Source organism: Typopeltis vanoorti, chromosome 12 (assembly GCF_054136105.1).
Source record: "Typopeltis vanoorti isolate ZY-2024b chromosome 12, IOZ_Tvanoo_1.0, whole genome shotgun sequence".
Taxonomy (NCBI): Eukaryota; Metazoa; Arthropoda; class Arachnida; order Uropygi; family Thelyphonidae; genus Typopeltis; species Typopeltis vanoorti.
Genome location: NC_143560.1, coordinates 76,297,735 through 76,318,190, shown reverse-complemented (window position 1 = coordinate 76,318,190; position 20,456 = coordinate 76,297,735). Strand labels below are relative to the sequence as shown.

The following is a 20,456-nucleotide window of genomic DNA, read 5'->3' as shown; positions in this document are numbered from 1 at the left end:
ACTAGTGAAAAAAGAATGGTCCTATCGAATAAGTTACTATAAACGAATTCAGACACTCTTGGTATTCTGTCTTTTCCTTAAACATTGTCAGACGTTTCACAAATTTCGATTTTCCATAGACACAACACGAATTATATTTCACCATGGCAATTTCTTTGCATTTCAAGCTGTACTTGCAAAGCACATGTTCAATCCAGTTTTACAGGAATGGTTTTTAAGAACATTAACGCAAACCACCCAGTAGCGTTACAAATAATATAAAGAAGCTGATGGACGATTGATAAAAATCTTTGCGACAATTTAAACCACCAAACGAAAGTACACTCTCAACTAAACTATGAGGTCAACAATAGAAGGAATTTCTCAAGCAATTCACTCAAGCAGTATTCATAGAAAGCCATCTAGTGGATCAGACGAGTAATAAAATGAAAGATCATCGGTGGTGGTAAGTTTTATGGAACTCTAAATTTGCACTGGCAGAAGATTGCTGTTGTTTCTTCTGCGCATGCGTGTTTCTACCGTCACTCTCTGACATTTAGAGAGGGACGGATTTCCTTACGAACAGATACTCACTGAACTGCTGTCCTTCTACCCCTCCACCGTTAGAGGCCATGACCCTGAAGCCGTTATTGAGGAGGCGGGCTATCGTCTGTAGGGAATTCAGTTTGCAATAGCCATTTAGCGGAAACCTAATCACATGTTTGGAGTCTTGATTCCAGGCCACTCCGCTCCTAGCGTCCATAAGAGCCTGGCCGATTTCGGGAAACACGTCTTCTACCAGACTGCGTTCGCCACTGATCATAATCCGTTCTCCTAAATCGGGACTAACGTTCAAGGCGAGGCACTGGAATCCGTTTTCGACTTTCCTATCGTCGTTATGGTGGTTGCCGATTTGTTGAGGGCAGGAACTTTTCAGACTCTGTCTTCCTCTGTTGTTCTCGTGCCGAACACCTTCTAATAGTCGCAAGAGGGCAGGAATATCATAAAACCTCGCTTCTTCGTACAACAGATCTAGCTCCTTGAAATCATCTGGAATGGCCAGGGTGTTTGTCCTCAAGAAGTTTAAAATGTGCCGGAACATTTTTCCGTCTCTGTCGATGAAGTAATGTTGCTTAAGGCTGTCCAGCACAATTGGGATGCTTCCATTGAACATCCGTGCCAGGCGAGAATCCGGATGCCTTGAAATAAAAAGAAAAGAGTCATTTTAGAAAGTTTACACAACACAAGAATACTCTCTGTAAAATAACTACTGTATTAAAGAAAAATTGAATCGAAATATTGCCATCTGTAATAAAACGAATAGTCAAGATTCTCTGTTGTTATTTGAGTTCTGTATCCATTCATCTACGCAAAAATAGTCCCCCAACAAACCAGATGGTACTAGGTTTATAATAATAATGATGAAATAGTCCTTATAAGGAGTGGCTTAAAGGGGCGAAGCAAGAATGCTTTTCATCTTCCCCGTTATCTGTAGAGGATAGTGTAAGGATAAGGTGTTATTGAGCTATTAAAGCTCTGATCATGGCAGGAGTTGAGCTTTCAGGTTTTTAGCTTGCTTGAATTAAAAAAAAAAAGGTGTGGAGTGAGCTTTAGAAATAATTTAAAAATGTTAAACGATTTTTGATTGTGAACTGTCAGCTGTTATAATATTTACCTTCCTGGTTGGCCGAATAGCTGCGGGTTCGAATTCCGCCTTGCGCATGGTTATTTGTGATGTCCTTCATTCATTCATTCATACATATATACATACTATACGACAGTGTTTCTCAAACTTCAGATATCCGCGTACCCCTTCTTAAATTTTCATTATTACCAAATACCCCTAACTAATTAATTAAAAAACAAATTCATCAATTGATTAAAAAGAAATGCATTCATTAATTAAAAAATTAATTTAAATTAATTTAAAATATTAATTAAAATTGAATATCTATTTTATTTGAATTTATATGTTCATGTAAACAAAAAAAATATTTATTTTTAAAGTTTGGTTCTCTAGAGATGTCAGACGACACACTCATCAATTTCATTTGATCCAGATGCAATATCAACGTTTTCTTCTTGCTTACAGCTTCTTGTATTTGTATATTGCTCTCTTTTGGGGTTTTATAAATCCAATCTAATCAATGATCCATACGTAAGAATTTGAAAGCTAAAAAAAATACTGAATTTACTCAAATATAACTCTAACTTTTTCCCAAAATTAAAGCTAAAATATCGTGTTGCGAGATACGTGCGGGAATTTTCGGAAACTAAAGTTTTTCGAATGCTGCGACTTACCAAGAAGCTCCTACTCGCTATCACTGCTTTTGGTATTGAGAACAGTTTTTGTGTGTGCATCGTCAAAGTCATCTACCCTAATAGCGTCATCTTCTTTCCCATTATTTCAAGCAAAAATTACCAATAATTTACAAGACTTGAGATACGTAGAGCAGCGAAGAACTGCATATGATTGGTGCGGTATTAACAAAAGATCGCGCGCGAACCAAAGACAAATTAGCATTTCAACAGTTAAATTGAAATGCTAATTCCCTTCAACCGAATTCCATAATATCTGAAACACATGCACTATATATTTCTTAGTTTTAACACGTTAACGACGCGGGTGGTGTCAAGCAAAACCATATATTCCTAGGCAACATATGGTTTTGCTTGGTCTATACAGCAGTTTCTTGGAGAGGGAATGTGATTCATTAGTTAGTGCCGTTTTATCCTGGTTGTCTCTAATTGCACTGCTTGTTGAAAAATATAATGACTCCTTTAATTATGCATAGCCGAAAAATTGCCACGTATCCCCTACCACGTACGCGTACCACACTTTGAGAAACACTGCTATACGATATATGCAATCTCTCAAGGACTGAGTCACCATAGGAGAAGTAGACCCAATCCTCCGAATCTTCCCATTGGGGAATGGGACTCCTCCGCAAAATGAGAGAGAGAATAGAGACAACTCATACTCATATTTCCTATACCTTCATGTGTGTTAGTGGCATATTCAGGAAAAAAAAAATATGAATTGTTATTATCAACAAAGAAAAGAAACCTATCTCAATGCTTTTGAGTTACAGTATTTTGATATAAATGTTTTAATAAAAATTGAATTAAATTTTATTAATAGAACACGGTAAAAACGTAATAAATATTTCAGAATCATCACCCAATATTGGTCAATTGAGCTCCTGGCTAAAGCTTGGATACTTCCCTGTTTCGTACAAATTTTTAGTTTATTTAAAATTAGAATTTGGAGGTACTCGTACGCTATTTAGTTATAGAAGCATTGATATGCTTCTGTGGAGAAGCAGACAGGCTCACAAAATTAGAATAATGAGGTGGATCCGATTAGATTGGCACCATTTGTAATGTTATGGATTGAGTGCGCCATTTATGTGAAGTCTGCGAAGTGGAAATACTTTTAATGAGTAAAAAAAGCATAATTCCTCATCATCATTGCTGATAACCACGATGTTTGCCCCTTTTTCTCCAACAAGATTCCATAGGGTGCAATGTACGAAGGTTGCTTGAAACGTTTTTTGAAAAGATTGGTAAATGTCCAATAGACGGCGACACAATTCGTTCATTCATACCAGTGTCGGCACGAATCATCTTTTTCATGATCTCTGAAAAACGTTTAGCCACGTGCGACGCGTAGTTCTCGTTTGGCAAATATTTAAAATGACCGTGTGTTCACATTTTTCATAAAAATGTGAACAATGAATGGAGAGGAGACAATGCATCGTCCCACACATCGGCCATCTCAATGGCAAAATTGCACGAATTGAGGTTCGAATTAGTTCCACATCCACCGTATTCTCCGGATTTGGCCCCGTGTGACTTCTTGTTCCCAAACTTAAAAATTTGCTCGGCGGGAAAAAATTTTCTTCGAACGAGGATGTCATCAAGGCTATCAATGACTACTTTGCACAATTTGAGAAATCCTACTTTTTAGAATGAAAAAATTGGAAACTCGCTGGACCAAATGTGTAGACCTCGATGGAGACTGTGTTGAGAAATAAAGGTGATATTTTCCAAACTTTTTACTAAACTTTTCAAACAACCCTCGCACATCATTGGAGACCTAAACTGCTCGTCACAAATACAAATATGCTGTTGGACCCCATCGATTTTATTGTATAGCAATGCACGAAACAATACGATAGGACATAACCAGCAAATTCTGTATCAGTTAAACTGAAAAATGGTGGAAAACCCATCTCTCCCCTTCCTCCTCCCCAAGTGATTCATGAAAAGATACGCTCAATACACTTGATGGTGCAGATAAAGTTTCCTGAGTACATGTGAGGAAAATATTATGTTAATTGACTACGCTAGTACTGAAGGAATATACGCTGAGTTAACTTTGCATTAAGAACACTTCCCCTTCCCCGATTTACATATTCGACGCGATAGCGAAGCACCACGTGATATCAACGTCATGTGCGGCTACTATAAATGGTCACACCTATCCTCTGTACATAATCAGTAAACGTTGCCAGTAATGGGGAAACGTGCCCACGTAAGCCATTTAACCGCGGGTAGATAGTTCGGGCCTGGAGGGCAAGCGCCAGTATTTCGGTTGGTTGCTCCTGTACTATTGTATCAAGGGTATACCAGGACTGGATTAGCCATGAACACACATCCAGCAGAAGGGCTCATATTGGTCAGCCACGCGTGGTTGATCCTAGAGGTGAGCGTCGAGTGTCACGACTGGCATCTCAGCAACGATGTGCAACAGCCACACAGCTCACCCACCTGTACAACAGCGAGGGCAGTTCGATCCATTTTCACATGCACCATGCATCATACCTTGCTTCGCCTGGGGTTCCACAGCCGGAGACCAACAAGGATACCAATGATGATGGCCAGGCATCACAAACAACGCCTCGTATTGGTCAAGGAACGTCGGCAGTGAACCCTTGACCGATAGAAGCAGGTCGTCTGGAGTGATGAGTCTTGTTTCTTGCTGCACCATGATGCATTTGCCGTAAATATCATGAAGCCCTATCCCCTGGTTGGGGTTCAGCGGGCCGATGGAGGTGGTGTTATAGTTTGGGGAGCTTTTTCCTGGCACGCCTTAGGTCCGTTGGTTATCATCCCACAAACAATGAATGATGAACACTACGGGGACCTGTTAGCCGACCATCTCCATCCATATCTGCAGGAGTTCTACCCGACCACAGTGCCATCTTTCAACAGGACAACGCACGTTGTCATCAGGCTTGTACAATTGTTGAGTGGTTCAAGGAACACACAACGAATTCCCCACATTACCTTGGTCCCTAAACTCTCCCCACTGCAACCCAATTGAACATGTGTGGGATATGCTAGAACTGGGTATGAGAACTGCTGATCCTCCTCTATGGAATGAGCGTGAACTGACGGAGTTCCTGCAGTGGACATGGGTCGAGTTAAGTTACGCATGGAGGATGTTCAACACCTCGTGGAATCTGTTCCTAGGCGTCTGCGAGCCGTGATTGCACAGAGAGCTGGACTAACACGTTATTAAATGAGTGTTTTTAATGCAAAGTTAACTCAGTGTAAGCTTTAGTTCTTGAAAAACAAACAAACAAAAATAAAATAAAATAATAATAAATATAAACTTCTTGCAAGTCCCGCTGCAATAAAGGATTTAGTTTATAGTCAGTCGTCAAAAGTTGTTGTATATTTATATGTATATTTATAAGAGAATTGCTTGCAAAATGTTTGGATGTCATTTCAAAACCATAATCACATATCTATGGCGCTTACCTTAAACAGTACTTTAAGCACACTTTACAGGAAAAAAAAAAAAAATACAGGTCTTTAGAATTCTTTTTTTTTTTTTTTTTTTTTGAAATGTATCTTTAAAAAATATTCCATTTATACACTTCTTTTCATTTTCAGTCCTAAATATGCGACGTATCCCCCTCCGCAGGTTATTTCTGTCCGTCCAGCATGCTGCATAACTTTTTGAATACTCATCATGGAATGGTAAGGAAGGTAAGATCGTCATCATTGGGGCTCGTCCACAAATTACATAACTTGTATTGATCAAATTTCTCTCACATAGTGTGGCATATTTAATAAATTCCTAACCTACTTTACAAACGATTGGCCCATTCCCCTATCATACAAACCGTTCCGTAATTTGTGGCTCAATAATCCATCCACGGTACTGACGTACTGTACCATGGATGGATTTTCCATGCTAACCTCTCGTTTATCCGCAAAACATAAAACTCAAATAATAAATAAATAAAAATCGACATGATCAGTGTACGACTTGTAAATAGCTGTATAGGCCGATGGTGTATGCTCTCGGGCATATAAAATTAGTGAGGAAATGACTGAATATAATATTACGAACTACATTTTCAATTATTAGTGGGGACCGAGCAGGGGAGCTTCTTAACATTATTTGTTCAAATCAGCTAAATTTTATTTCATTTGACATTACTTGTGAATTAAAAAAAAAAAAGTACCTTTATGAGCGATACTTATAGTGGCTCCATCTCGTGTCAGCATTTCCTTCTACTATAATTTGCAGGTATGCTCTACTTCAAATGAGAAAACGAATGAATTAAACTTTAAATGAAAGATTGCATTTTTTTTTTTTTTTTGCGAAAAAAAATTAAATATGCAGGATTTAAAGTGCTTTATCGAAGGAATGCTTTTCATTCTAATTTTCTTTTCTTTTATCAGGAAGTGTTTAAGGCAGGTTTATAGTCGTTGAAAATTGCAGATTTGAGCGTAATCTTAAGACAACAACTATAATCATTTCCTAGAAAATAAAGTGAAAGCCACGCCCTCTGGCGTTCAGAAAAGTCAACCGGAGACGAGACTTTTAACAGTAGAGGCACCAAATATAGGCGGACCAGGGCGATGCTCTTGCGAAAAAGAAATTAAAACAAGCTTGCTTCTGACCGCTCGGGCTGGGCGGTGGCTTTGTGACCTCGCACCATTACGGCCTCCAGGGTTGCTTGCAAACACGTGTTCGCCACGAATTCGTGACTATTGGAGAGCAGGCGTCTCGCAGTATGTGTATTGACCATCTTTGTGCTCCCTCCCCCTTCCTCCCTCAGCTGTTAGTGGAGTAAAGAGACAAAGGGTTGCTGACGAAAGAGTATTAGCGTATAGAGGGCGCTGAGAGTCCCACTGATGGAAACAGTCCCTTCATTTCGTCTCGTGCCATCAGATGCGACCCCCCACTTCATCTTTTATTAGCCGCAAAAAAGTACACACCCTTCAAATGATAGGTTTTCCTGCTCTCCGATGATAGGTGGAGCCACATTCGTGCTAATATTGGGATATTCATTGTAATAGCAGTTGAAGGGCTTTTTGATGACTTTTGAACTATACGAGATTGTGTTAAAAATTTATAGAATGACATCAGTAGTAATTCTTTCGCTTCTAGCTGCAGTGTTTAAAAATACACTCAATATGTCCTGCAAGTTGATCACGGGATAATTCTTTCTTATTATTATCTTAGTATTCCTGTATTACCATCACTAACAACACCAGCAGATTGCAATGGTTATACCGATGGTTGTGAAGAAGCATGCCTTACATGAAACCTTTGACACGTCTGTTGTAAAAACGTGCACCTAACAACTAATGTTCGCTCTTGCTGGATATTTCAAGGTCAATCACGCAAAGGTGTCCGCTCACTACTACCCCAGCAATTAGGAACAATTAGCATTGATACCTGACGACAACCAAAAACGCCTAAGCATCGTGCTGACCTCCACGGCATGCTCATGGCGTGCTGTTTCGGTTTTGGGCCGGAGTGCTTACGAACCTCGGGTGGTTCCATACGCCCGAAAATTAGCACCGAATTTTTTATCATTATCTATAATATGGGTTGCCGTTTCTCTCCGTCTTTCCCAACCACCCTTTATGTGGTTGGGAAAGACGTCGATAATAAGTCTCGTATTATGAGGGAATGGATATTTAAACTCGGAGAAGAAGAAAAAACCAACTCTCATAAGAAACAAAATTGCATAATTAATTAAAGAAAACACTGGCAAAGTCTAAGCTTCGCTGTCGGATCAAACACGAGAATTTTTGGTTTTACTTCTTCAACAACCATATTCACTATGTTTACTTTGTGAATTCAAGTGCACATTTTTAACATCCAAGATTATTTCTCTTTGTTTTATTAATATCTATTTATTTTGAATTATCATTATATTATTAAAATTGCATTATTCATCCTTGCAATTAAGATGTTCCTCATTAGTCTAAGAACAAATGAAGAATCATAAAATATGATGAAACCGTTCTTATCTTGACTGATTTGATTGAAAAGCCTGTTTTCTTCCTTTTTATGCGATCTACTTGCATCAATTATGTAAATCTAACTTTTAAACGTAAGGCCTTAAGCAACAGTATCTACCATTTGCTGCCTTTGTCATTCTATCTTCATTAGTTTAGTATCCTGGTAGATACCTAGTAACGAAGTGCATCACGGGAAGATGGTAATTAGACATTGGATTAAACCCCTGGTTTAGCTCTTCGCATTCCTTACAGGCTAGGTAAAAAACTCCAAAAATAACGGATTAATTGCGAAAAAAAAATGAGAGGAAGAAGATCTTTGTAATACTATTATAATATTGAGAAGGTGATGATAATTAGCCAAATAATGCACATACCAAATTCCCGATAATTTTACCTAATTTCCGACCATCCCTTGATCTTTTCCTTAACATTATGATCCTTTGGTGTTTGGTTTTGCTTTTCCTATGTGTAATTCATATCCACAGCGTGGTAAGGATTTCCTTTCTCCCATGGAAAACATCTCCTGCAGCCATTCCCAACCTCATTTCTTTGGCACTGTAACAGTACGTAACAGAATCTTTATGATTTTTTGCTTCTTCCTGGTGGGACTACTGCTTTCTGTCTTCATATCTTAATACTCACTCTGAATGTATAAACGACTCCGCATCTTCTATTCCGCTTTGAACCTTCGCCCTTTATCTCTAACAAGTCTTCCTTTCCCGACAAGTGTGGCGAAGAGATTCCAAAATAAAATGAAGAATACGACGATTAGCTCCAAGCAGTCCTCGGCTTTCTTTTATTTGTATACTGGACTTGGTCATAGGCGCGCGGCACATTTCATTAGGATGTGTGCACCCAGGGTTATTTTGAAGGCGAACATTTCTTAAATACTCAGTCCTAAAGAACTTTGTTTTTATTCATTCAATAAACCAAAGGAGCTAAAATTTAGCCCTTTTAAAAAATTAAGTTGTACTAAACGTCGCTTAAAAGTACAAACTTAAAAAAATGAGACAGTTTAAAATAGAAGGGATGTGTAACGTAAATCCATGGATAGACACTGCACCGGCTACTCCTGACTTGGATGTAAACGCCATCTGCCAAACAATTTACTAGAATGCAAGTGAGATAAAATCAGCGGTAATGCACCGCTGTAGTAGTTTATATATATATGAGCATATTATGCGATTATTATATACATTTCCACTTCTTTTTTTTTTCTTTTTTTTGAGACATTAGGGTGCGTCTGGGTGCTTATGGATCCTAATGAATGAAAGCTACCGTTCTGTGACACTTTTCATGCATAATTGTTGACACATTTTACACAATTCTTCCTTTCCTTACCGTGTGATGATACAACGTAAGTTCCCTTTTACGGGAATGTACGGCACCATCTAAGTTTCCCCAAATTTTATCCGAGCTCCGAAACCGGCATAGCTGACGAATCAGGCCTATGGCTGGGTCAGTATTCCTGACTGTAGTCCACGACCGGTTTGCCTGCTTGCGGGATGAAAAACCCCCAGATAAACTGCCGAAAAAAACCCTGCTGTCCACGCCCAAGACCGGCTAACTTGGCTATGGCAGATCCTTAAGTTCCTCACGTCGTCGACGGTAATCGAACCTAGGACACTCCTTCCGCAGGCATTTGGTTGCGAAGTGCAAAGCCACTAGGCTAACCGCGCGGACATTTTATATAAGGAAGACAGATGGCTTTTCATCCCTTTGTTTCTGAATACCTTGTTTTCTTTCGCCCACTCTTGTCATAATCTCGATTAATGATCTTCTTTCATTGATTGTAAACTATCATTCTGCATTCTCGTTATCAAGCTGCATTCATAATTTTGCTAATAACATTATCTCAGTCTTCTTTCTCTTTTCCTCAGTTGTGCAATGCACAAAGAAACATCTCCGTTATATTCAGACCATTATGTGTTGTTCATCATGATTCTGTGCGATTTAACAGTTGGAGCATTTTTTGAACACAATTATCTCACATCACACTTTCTATTCATTTTGCAATGTTCTGCCCTTTATTTATGGAAGGAAATGTTTCAGCACATTTCCTGATTGTTTTGAAAAGTTGAATGGAAAGTTTATAGATTGTTTTGAAAGCAGCGGGACGAAGGGAAGAAGTGCTCAAGATTCGAAGTAGTCCCTCGTAGGTCTACAATATCTTTGAGATATGAGGGTTGTTTTTAACTGGATAGATATAAAAGTAACTTTTAATTACCACAGCTAATATTTTCTCTAAAGCGTGATCAGAACAAGACCGATATAGACTTATAGAAACGATTAGAAAAATAGAATGAATCACATCACACCTGCTACAATGCAGTGAGACCATTGTTTAGTAAAACCGAAGATTCCAAAGATGACCACATACCAGACAATACCAGGAGATGGACGTGTCGTTTTTGTTTACTATTAGTTAACGCATGGGAGCTTCCATAGCTGAGTCAGTATAGACGAAGTCCTTTAGTTAGAAAGACCTGGGTTCGAATCCCGTGTAGGACGCAAAGAACCTTTATCAGTGGTTATACCGATGGTTGTGAAGAAGCATGGCTTACATGAAACCTTTGACACGTTTTGTAAAAACGTGCACCTAACAACTAATGTTCGCTCTTGCTTCTCTAACAAGAGAAGGTATATCTCATACGGAGGTAGAAGTGTTTATCATCCCTTAAAGAGGCAAACACCATATCTACAGACATAAAATAGTTACTCCTAGAGGAATAGCAATCCAGCTGCATTAAAATCGCCTAATTAAGGGACTCAACCCGTCTAAGAGCGGATGAGAATGGATTAGTTAACACAAGGCCTTTTTGGCTCACTCTTATGTTTATTCCTTTATTTAATTATTAAAGAAAAATTACAAATGGAGCTTATTTGGAATAAGATACCAGAATGTGTGCAGAAAATCCTTTGGCTAGCGAAAAAAAGATTTAAAAAGGTGATTCCCTCCCTTCTATAGAAACGTAATCTGCAATCAAATAAAGGATTAAGTACTTAAATAAAACAGCAAATCGAAACTCAACGAAAGAAAACCACTTCGTAATAAATCCTTTATGACAAAGGGCTTAGAAATTGGCAACAGGATAAATTCGTTTCACTGATACTTCATCATCATCATCATACGTATCAAGGATTTAGGCCTAGTATGGCCTGTTCCGACCTTAGAAGTCATCGTTGAATCGTTTAAGAGGACGTCCTGGTTTTCTTTTTCCTAATGGCTTGTACTTTAAGGCTTGTTTTGGTAATCTTTCTGTTTTCATTCTTTGAACGTGTTCCATCCATCTATGTTTATATTTTTTAATTTTTTCAATTACTGGTTCTTGGTTTAATTCTTTCATAATATCTTCGTTTCTTTTGCGATCAAATAGGGTATACTTTGCAGTTTTTCTCATAAACTTCATTTCTGCTGTTGTTAATCTTTGTTTGTCTTTTTGTTTTATTGTCCAGATTTCGCTTCCATACATTAAGACCGGTAGGGCTAATGTATCGTATACTTTTAGCCTGGTTTGTTTTTGAACTAGGTTTGGTTTAAATATAGAGTTAATTACTCCAGTTATTTTTAAATATTTTGCAATTTTTATGTTTATATCTTTTTCATTTTCATAAGTGATCATACATCCTAGGTAGTTAAATGAATTCACCTGTTCTAAGATCTTGTTATCTAATACTATTTTAGTTCTTGCTGGATCTTGTCCTTTAAAGGCCATAGTTTTTGATTTTTCCCCTGATATTATCATACCATAATCTTTGGATATCTCATTTAGATTTAAAATTGCTTTCTGTAAGTTATCTTCAGAATTTGTAATTATTATTTGGTCGTCTGCAAAGAGGAGAGTGTTTAAGTTAACTGTAGGAGAAAGTTTAATTCCTTGATGTAAATTTTTACTCCATTTTATTATTATTTCATTTAAGTAGATATTAAAAAAGAGTTGCTGAGAGGGGACATCCCTGATACTTGCAACCATTATAATGGTGTATGACAAAGCAGTCCGCCTTGCTAAGATGGTTTCCAGTTAATGTCTCTGATATCAGGCTATATTTTAAATCAACACGAAAAAAGATGATAAACTCACAGAAATGGTTTTCTCAAACTTCGCAACTTTGAAGTCAAACTGGATACACGATGACGGATTCCATCTTCAATTTTCGTCCCCTCTCTCTCTCTCTCTCTCTCTCTCTCTCTCTCTCTCTCTCCGCCCTCCCCTTACAATAAAGACTTGGTTATCATACAACATGAGGAAATTCAACGTCGTTCACGGTAGTTTAAAAAAATTTCCTGTTTGGTCTGTAGAGCAGGATTTTAGAATTATTTAATCCTTATCCTGCCTAATTACATAATACTAATGTGCTCTAAGTAATTCGCCTTTTAGGTAGTATTCACACATGCACATATCACCACCACCAGATGATTTATAGTCTGTTCAGTATTCTTCTGATGTTTTTTCTTGCAGAAGACCAGAGGAAATATGAATGAGGTGTCAGCCTTCTTTTTTGGTATGATCTTACAATGCTACCATTATGATATGAAATTGAAGTGGAAGCATGCATTATGCCCGCTAGCCTTGGCGAAGGACCAAACTATTTGAGTGGAACAAGTTTCCTACACTTGGCCCTTTCAAAGTCTGATTAGGATAATATTGCTAGTATTTTATTTATTTATTCATTATTATTTATTTTTTTTTTTTGAGGATGTTGCAAGCTGTACTGTAGGCTGAATGTAAAGCTGAAGATTTTGTTAATGATATGTCGAATTTTAATTGGACTGAATTTGTGTACACTTGTTAGACGGCAAAGCTTGAAAACAGGTAGAGGTTTAAAATGGGATGAACGCCTTCGTTTTTAGCAAGAATTATTTCAGTTATTTGATGATTATTAGAAATTGCAGAATGATGAGAATTATGGTTTGATTACTGTTGGGATCGAAGGAAAAGAAAAACAGTTTCCTCAATAGAGAAGAATAGAAATTAAGCTATCATCCCATTTGACATTATCTACTTGTGCCAGATTAAATGATCTCCTTGAATTTAAGGACATTAAATTAAAAAAAAAAGGAAAGCTGGGCGAGATTATTGGCATAATTACCAAAAGGAGTGCCCGAGTATATTAAAAAAAAAAAAAAAAAATGGTCAGGGTAGTGGAAAGCTAGTGATATCAGATATTCTGGTGGGTAGACGGATAGTTTGCATTAAGTCATTGATAACAGCAAAAAAAAAAATAAGCTTTAAATCATCAATAATGGATTCCTGATTTCAGGAGTCCATTATCAGAATAATGAACCTATAATGTGAACAGTAGCCATCATCATTCAATGCTCCAGTGTAATGTCTTGTCTAGTGACTTAGATAAGATTTGAACTTCTCCCCGACTCATCATCAAATTGTGTGTGTGCAGCAAACACTGTGTAATTCTTTAGCATCCCACCTACTCCATCCAATTGAATATATCATTGAATCACCTGATTCAAACATGTTTTAGATCTAGGGGCGGGCCAATAGAGAAATGAGGTATTTAATCGAACAAACTCTCATAGCGATGCTTTTATGTATTCCACCCACGAAATGTAAACCTAAGTACGTTAGTACCATGAGTGAGCTAAGGATTAGATCATTTAGGAATCCTGCTCCAAAGACTAGTGGGGATGAAAATCTTTCAAGCTCACTTATTGGAGGGTCACTCACATCGGATGACGCAGATCGTTTACCATCTTTTAAAGATATTCAGAAACATCCATGTCACAGTGGGGTTGGAGCTAGAAATGCTATCTATCTGGCCAACCTGCCTAACCAACGTTTTTGTTGTGGCGTGTGTTGATTTATTTTTCAGGAAATAAAATACCAACAACGAGAGAATAAAATATCTTAGAAAAAAATATAGAATTAAAACTATTTTTCGTTCAGAGAACTAGAGGAATGCCAACCTAGACATTTCTTTCTGTACTTTCTTTCTAAACGAATGGTTTTATTACATCAACTGTCTCTTGTTATTATAGGGATAAGTATTGCATCTCTCCCCACCCCTTTTTTTTTTCGTTTAGTATCTGTAGCGGTTTCATTTTCAGCAAAACTCTCTCTCTCACTCACTCACTCTCTCTCTCTTTCCACGTGAAAATATTTGTGGTGATCCGATTTTAACTCTCATTTTAAATAATTATTTGTAGTTGGCAGAAGAAAAATAATGTTCTGAAAGACAGTATAAGGAACTAGCTGTAATTTCGTAGATTTATTATCCCAGCTTTGATTTAGCATTATTTATTTATTTATTTATTCATTTATTTTGTTTGTGCATGTCTGCTTATGGCTTGTTCATAAGACATAACTAGTTGTCCGTTTTTGAAATGTTATTTTTATATTTTTAATTGCTGACACTGGTTTAATTGATTCTTCTGTTAGAAGAAGACCACAGATGAAGAAATCACTCATGGCGTATTTCATCTGGCTGTTTCTGAAAGTATAGTAAATAAAAAAAACTGTAAAGAAGTGGGTTATTTAGACTACAAGTTTTCGGCATTGTTTATCACGTTTTTGCTCATCGGTAAACTATAGGCATGTTTTCGATTGGAAGTAACAATCAAATGACAGATGGTGAAGAAATTATGTTAGCGAACATAAATTGGGTTTTCCGGTTAAGTTTTAGCCATCGGCCGTTATTAGCCAAAATGCCCAAGTCTGAGCCAACACATACTGGACCATGGGAATAAAAGCCGAAAACCACTTCTGGGTTACTTGTAATATCTACTTTGCCATTCTTTCCGCTGACATCCTTCTTCCGTAAACAGGCAAGGCATTTAGATTTTCAACTGTCACCCGACATTTTTTTCCCGTCGAAAAATGGAAAAAAAAAAAAATCTACTACGTGTGCACAATTCTAAGTAACTGTACAATAGCATGTGGTTGTGTCTGTACTATGTTAGACTACTCAGTTTATGTAATAGTACGTGCTGTAGGTGATAATGAACGATATTAGTGTGCAACTGATAATGTTCACCTCTTTAACCAATATTACAATCTCATCACGTACTAGAACTCCCACGCCATTCATGCGTTACTTATTCAGCTCAATTATTTGTATAATCTTTCCGTTTCCTGGTCTTCTGACTCCCACAAATAGCAGAGATTAATTGACCCAGTGTCCTCGTTCACTTAAATAGATTTCCGTTAAGTGCCATATCCGAGCTTTAATTCAGTGTTTGTTGGTTTTCAGAATTCATTTCTTTTGTGTTCTTGCATTACTATGTTTTGCTGATTCGCAGAATTTGTTTTGTGTTTGTGATTCACTGAGCTATGATTTTTGCCTTTTATCATCACAGTGAAATATCTTTGCTATTTCATTCAATACTAAGCCATATTTCCTCCCGTTATTGAATATTATTGACCGATTAATATGGAGACAACTAAGGCTGTAAGATATTCGTCAGTTTCATGTGCAGTCTGTTTTGCAAGGGAATTTACTAGAATATCTAACAGGAAAGTTTTTGCTACCAGCTTCTGATAAATAAATAATAATAAAAAAGTGGTAACTGAAACCTTAGTTAGGTTGGGTTGGAATTCCATTTCGGCATGGTTGTATGGGAGTCTTTAAGTGGTACGTGTTCATCGTCCAGTAAGAGACCACCACCACCACCACCACCGTCTTGTTGATTAACGGCCTGAAGTGACTTGAGAAAGTTCCGTCTTTAGTCTTTACAGTAATAATTTGCTAATTATCTGGCTCAACCCATTCATACTGGAAAACCTACTATTAATCGTGCGATCGGATTTCAAGCCTTTCATGGGTGAGGTTCGCATTAAAAAAGTGTTGAGAAAAATTGAAATAAAGTTCCTCCTTCCAGTCATTTAATCAATATTTATTCTCATTTGGAGACCCTTCGTAGTTTATCGGATATTGATAGCTCCCTTGATGGAAAGACTTAGCTTCGAATCCAAACTGAGATACGAAGAATCTTTATAAGGACTTTCTTAACAGAAGATGGCGTCACAGGCTGCAAAATGTTTTCTTCCCGGAAACTCGTTTTTTTTTTTTTTTTTTTTTCAATCCCACAAAACAAGCAGACTGGCTCAAGAGAATACAGAATATGTAGACTTTGCAATAGCTAAGTCAGTTGGCAATGACAACCCATTGAATCTAAGACGCTGAAGTAAGATGATATGAGATATACTTTTACTTAACGATTATACTGCATTATACTTGACTCATGTCATTACACAAGTTAAGATAAAGAATACAGCTGTATATTCTTATAGCCTACACCGGATTTCCCTCACTAAGTTATGAAACATATCAGCGCAGCAATCGCCTAATTAAAGTTTCATATCACTTCTGCTTTTCATAATCAAAAATGATTGATGCTGATGATTTGATATACTGTACATATCAAATCATCAGCATCTCTACCAAAAATTAATACAGTTGATGCATATTATCTATGCATAGTGAAATTTGCACTTGGATAGTTGATTCGATAATGTCTGCTTTGTCACCGTCAATTTGATTTTTTTTTTAATGTGAATCCCACCCACGTAAGATTTACAGCCTTACGTGAGATTGATATATAATGAAAAATTGTAACGAATATGCTACCATATCTTTTCCAATAATGTATTCTTTACATAATACACAATGAGAAATACTGATGAAATATGTCACTATTGTAATTGGACAATACTGATACAAATGATAGGTGACGCTTTAAAGTTTTCAAATTATCATGTCGATCGCTTTTTGTAAAACAGTTTTTGTTTCGATGAATACATGGGTGATACAAAACATGTCACATTGACGTGTTTTGTATCACTTCTGAATCTGCCGTCGTTTCCCCACAATCTCAAATAGAGTTGGCCATAAATCAGGATTGCTGGCCAACTCTCTCTCTCTCTCTCTCTCTCTCTCTCTCGCTGAATGCCCTTTGGTTGGAAATGATTTGGGTTCAAGTCTTGTCACGAATAATTTGCCTAAAAGTGATTTACGTTCTCATACAGTGGTTGAAGAGTTTTACCCTCACGTTAATACACAAAACACGACCGTGAATACACGTTGTTGATTGACATGGTAGAATAACGTTACAAACTGTGTCACACTTGGATTTTTGAAACTCACCATATTATAATGCGGATATAAACACGTAAGGATATAGCGACAGCGAGAGAGAGAATACAGAACTTCAGCTCATTTTGCACACTTAAAAGCGATTTTTATTTTGAAAATGGTACTTACTTGGTGAGAGTTTCCAAAGAAGAGGTGTAGATAGTGCCACCCACGTCAATGTGTACCGGAGCTGTGTATCTCGAAGCTGCAGCCACACACGGTATTCCAGAGATTTTGTGATTAAAGTTGCTGTCTCCAGAGTTCATTATAACTTTAGGATCCATCCAGGAAGATCTGGAAAAAAAAAAGAGAGAAATTATCACCATGTTTTTTTTAGCTCTCTCTCTCTCTCTCTCGCTCATCTTTTATAACATAATGGAATCGACTTCATTTTAATTGTACTGCCCTCTCTTGAAAGACTAGAATTGCTATGTCCTCCCAACATCGGATCCTGCACATTTCCGTCAATCTAGTCACGAAGGTAAATAGCACTAATCACCCATCCAGCACACGTACTCACTTCTTACATTCATTTAAGATTAAGCAAGGGTTCTCATCTCATTTTGCGGACAAGTGCTGAAATGCCGATATCTTCTCTTAAACTCTAGAGCTGTTTACTGATTCGTTTCATGCTTAGCCCCACTCAATCAGCCAATCAATCAATAAATAAATAATAAGCACGTTCCACAAAGTATCAGTTTCAGTCATAATATTAATAGTAATTCATTTGGATAGTGTGACGATCTTGGCCTAGTTTTGTTTGGTTGAATTCAAAGAAACACCAGAATGGGAAGAAGGGAAGGAAAAACACCAGAATGGGAAGAAGAATCGCTGCAACCTTCCTGGTTGCAGCGATTATATTTACAAATTTTGCAATTTGCGGTTGATTCAGATCCAAGTCGTTTCCTTCGTGCGGATAAATTTGAATTCGATGCTTGTTACAGTTCTCTTCATCAGGTTGCTCATATTAACACAAAACAGTGATACACCTGTGTGCTCTGTCCATAACACTTTTATAAATAATAAATAAATAGTCCGCGCGGTTAGCCTAGTGGCTGTGCGCTTCGCAACCATATGCCTGGGGAAGGAGTGTCCTAGGTTCGATTCCTCAGCTTATAGCCAAGTTAGCTGGTCTTGGGCATGTACAGCAGGGTTTTTTCCCCAGTTTATCCTGGGGTTTTTCATCCCGCAAAGCAGGCAAACCGGCCTTGAGAACTCAACACTACGGACACAGGATACACCGGGGCGTAGGGCTGACCACTTTATCCTAATGAACAGTTTGAGGTCCGGTGATTAATAAACCCTCGACACCGCAAGGTAAAAGAGGGTATAAAGAAGATGAGATGAGATAAATAAATAAATAAAACTATTATCCACATATTTCGATCCAGACTTTTCTACTTTGCTATAAAAAAAGTTACGAAGCTAAATCATCTGTAGTCAATTGCTATATGCATTGACGCTACTGCTAACCTCTCTGAACTTTTGCCGATCCTCATTTTCTTCATCCAAGTTAGTTCCATTTCAACAGAAGATGAATGTATGTTATAATGTGAAAGAGCAACTTACAATACTACATCATTATTTTTCTCATTTCCATGACATTTTTTTTTTTGTTGTTGTTGTTGTTGTTGTTATTGTCATATCCTAACGTTGTGGAAAATTGGGAGTATCTCTCATCCGTCAGAGTTACCACATGGCGACAGTACGAGTTCTTCCCTCGCTAGCCTACTTTGTAGGTAGACATGTTCTCTGGTGGTCGGTTTACATAATCAATGGAATGAGAAACTCGGGTTTTCGAAAGAAAACAAAATCTACTTTTGTAGGATACCGGCTGATTCATCTTCATTTGAAAAGTCCTATAAAGATTTCTCATGCCATTGGATGTTCTGGTTTCCATGATATCCATCCTTGATATTCTTACAGTGACAGAGTTTGATCAATTAAATTAATTTTGTATAAGATCCAAAATATAATTTTCGAAAATAAAGGCCACATCGTTCCTCTAGTTTTGCGAAATTCCTAGAGAGTCGTCCACCGGTTGTGCAAGGCTAATTGATGTTGTTCATGCTATGGGTTATATAAAGCAAAGTAACAGCAAATTCCGAATCATTCCATTGAGGCTTAATTTTTCAGAATCATTTCTCTGTTTTTCTTTCTTCCTTTACAGAACGAAGTTCCAAAAATATATGCTTCTTCTTAGTTCATCTCTGCTATCTTTCTGATTATTATCCTAGTCTGCTTAAAGTATCCAGCTACCAGTTTCCACCTGTGTGCAAATTTTCTTTCTTCCCTTACTCTATCCTACTCTATAACCCTGGCTGTTCAACTATATAGAGACATTATTTTTCATTGACCCTGGCTCAATGTTCCCGAATTTAAGTGTCTCAAAAGTAAAAACATTCTTTATAAATTTATTATTATAAATAATATTTTCATTCTTTTTAATGTATTTCTCTTCCGCGAAAAATGGTGAATATTTCCTCATTTCTATGTATTACAAAAGCACTACAAACTCGAATAAAGTCTGAAATGAAAAATCTTCTTAAGATTTCTCGCTATTAGGCATGAAATGCTTCTCACTTCGTTCCAGATGGATGTAAGTAACTTTCGTTGCTAGCAATGGATGTGTTTCAGTATATTGCTTCTAATTACAATAATTTCTGTAGATATTAACGGGGGAAAAAGGGGGAGGTAAGAAGAAAGTGAATTTTCACTACGAGAGAGAGAGATTGGAACTCAGCATCCAAATATTCTTTAAATGCTGACGAGTTTCCCGAGTTCTAACGACTTACACGGGACTTCGGTCTTGCTTAATCTTAGTTCTCCAGAAATTGGACTTATGTAGTTCGTGTAATTAAAGGAAAATCCAAAATATTAGCACTGCGTTCTAGTTAAAAGAAATTATTAGAATCTGGTATTCCTAAATTGAAATACTATAGCAATGAGGTAGGTTTGGGTTGGGTGCTGAATCAACTGTGAAACCAATGTATTATGTCTTTAAATGGCGTGTATTCTTCTGGCCCGCTTGCTTGTTTTTCGGGATAAAAACCCTCCTTGTGAGACCAGCACTAGAAAGTTCCGTGAAAGACAAAAATAAATTTTAAAAT

General features: G+C 37.3%; 1 protein-coding gene across 1 annotated transcript; it reads right to left on the bottom strand.

Moving 5' to 3' along the window:
* Positions 1-535: 535 nt before the first annotated feature.
* LOC150100900 (BTB/POZ domain-containing protein Tiwaz-like) lies at positions 536-17,630 on the bottom strand. The gene is made up of 2 exons (XM_090401583.1): positions 17,476-17,630; positions 536-1,178 (listed from the first exon to the last, which is right to left on the bottom strand). Exons 1-2 carry the CDS (start codon positions 17,628-17,630, stop codon positions 536-538), a joined length of 798 nt encoding a protein of 265 aa, XP_090257709.1.
* Between the last annotated feature and the right edge of the window lie 2,826 nt (positions 17,631-20,456).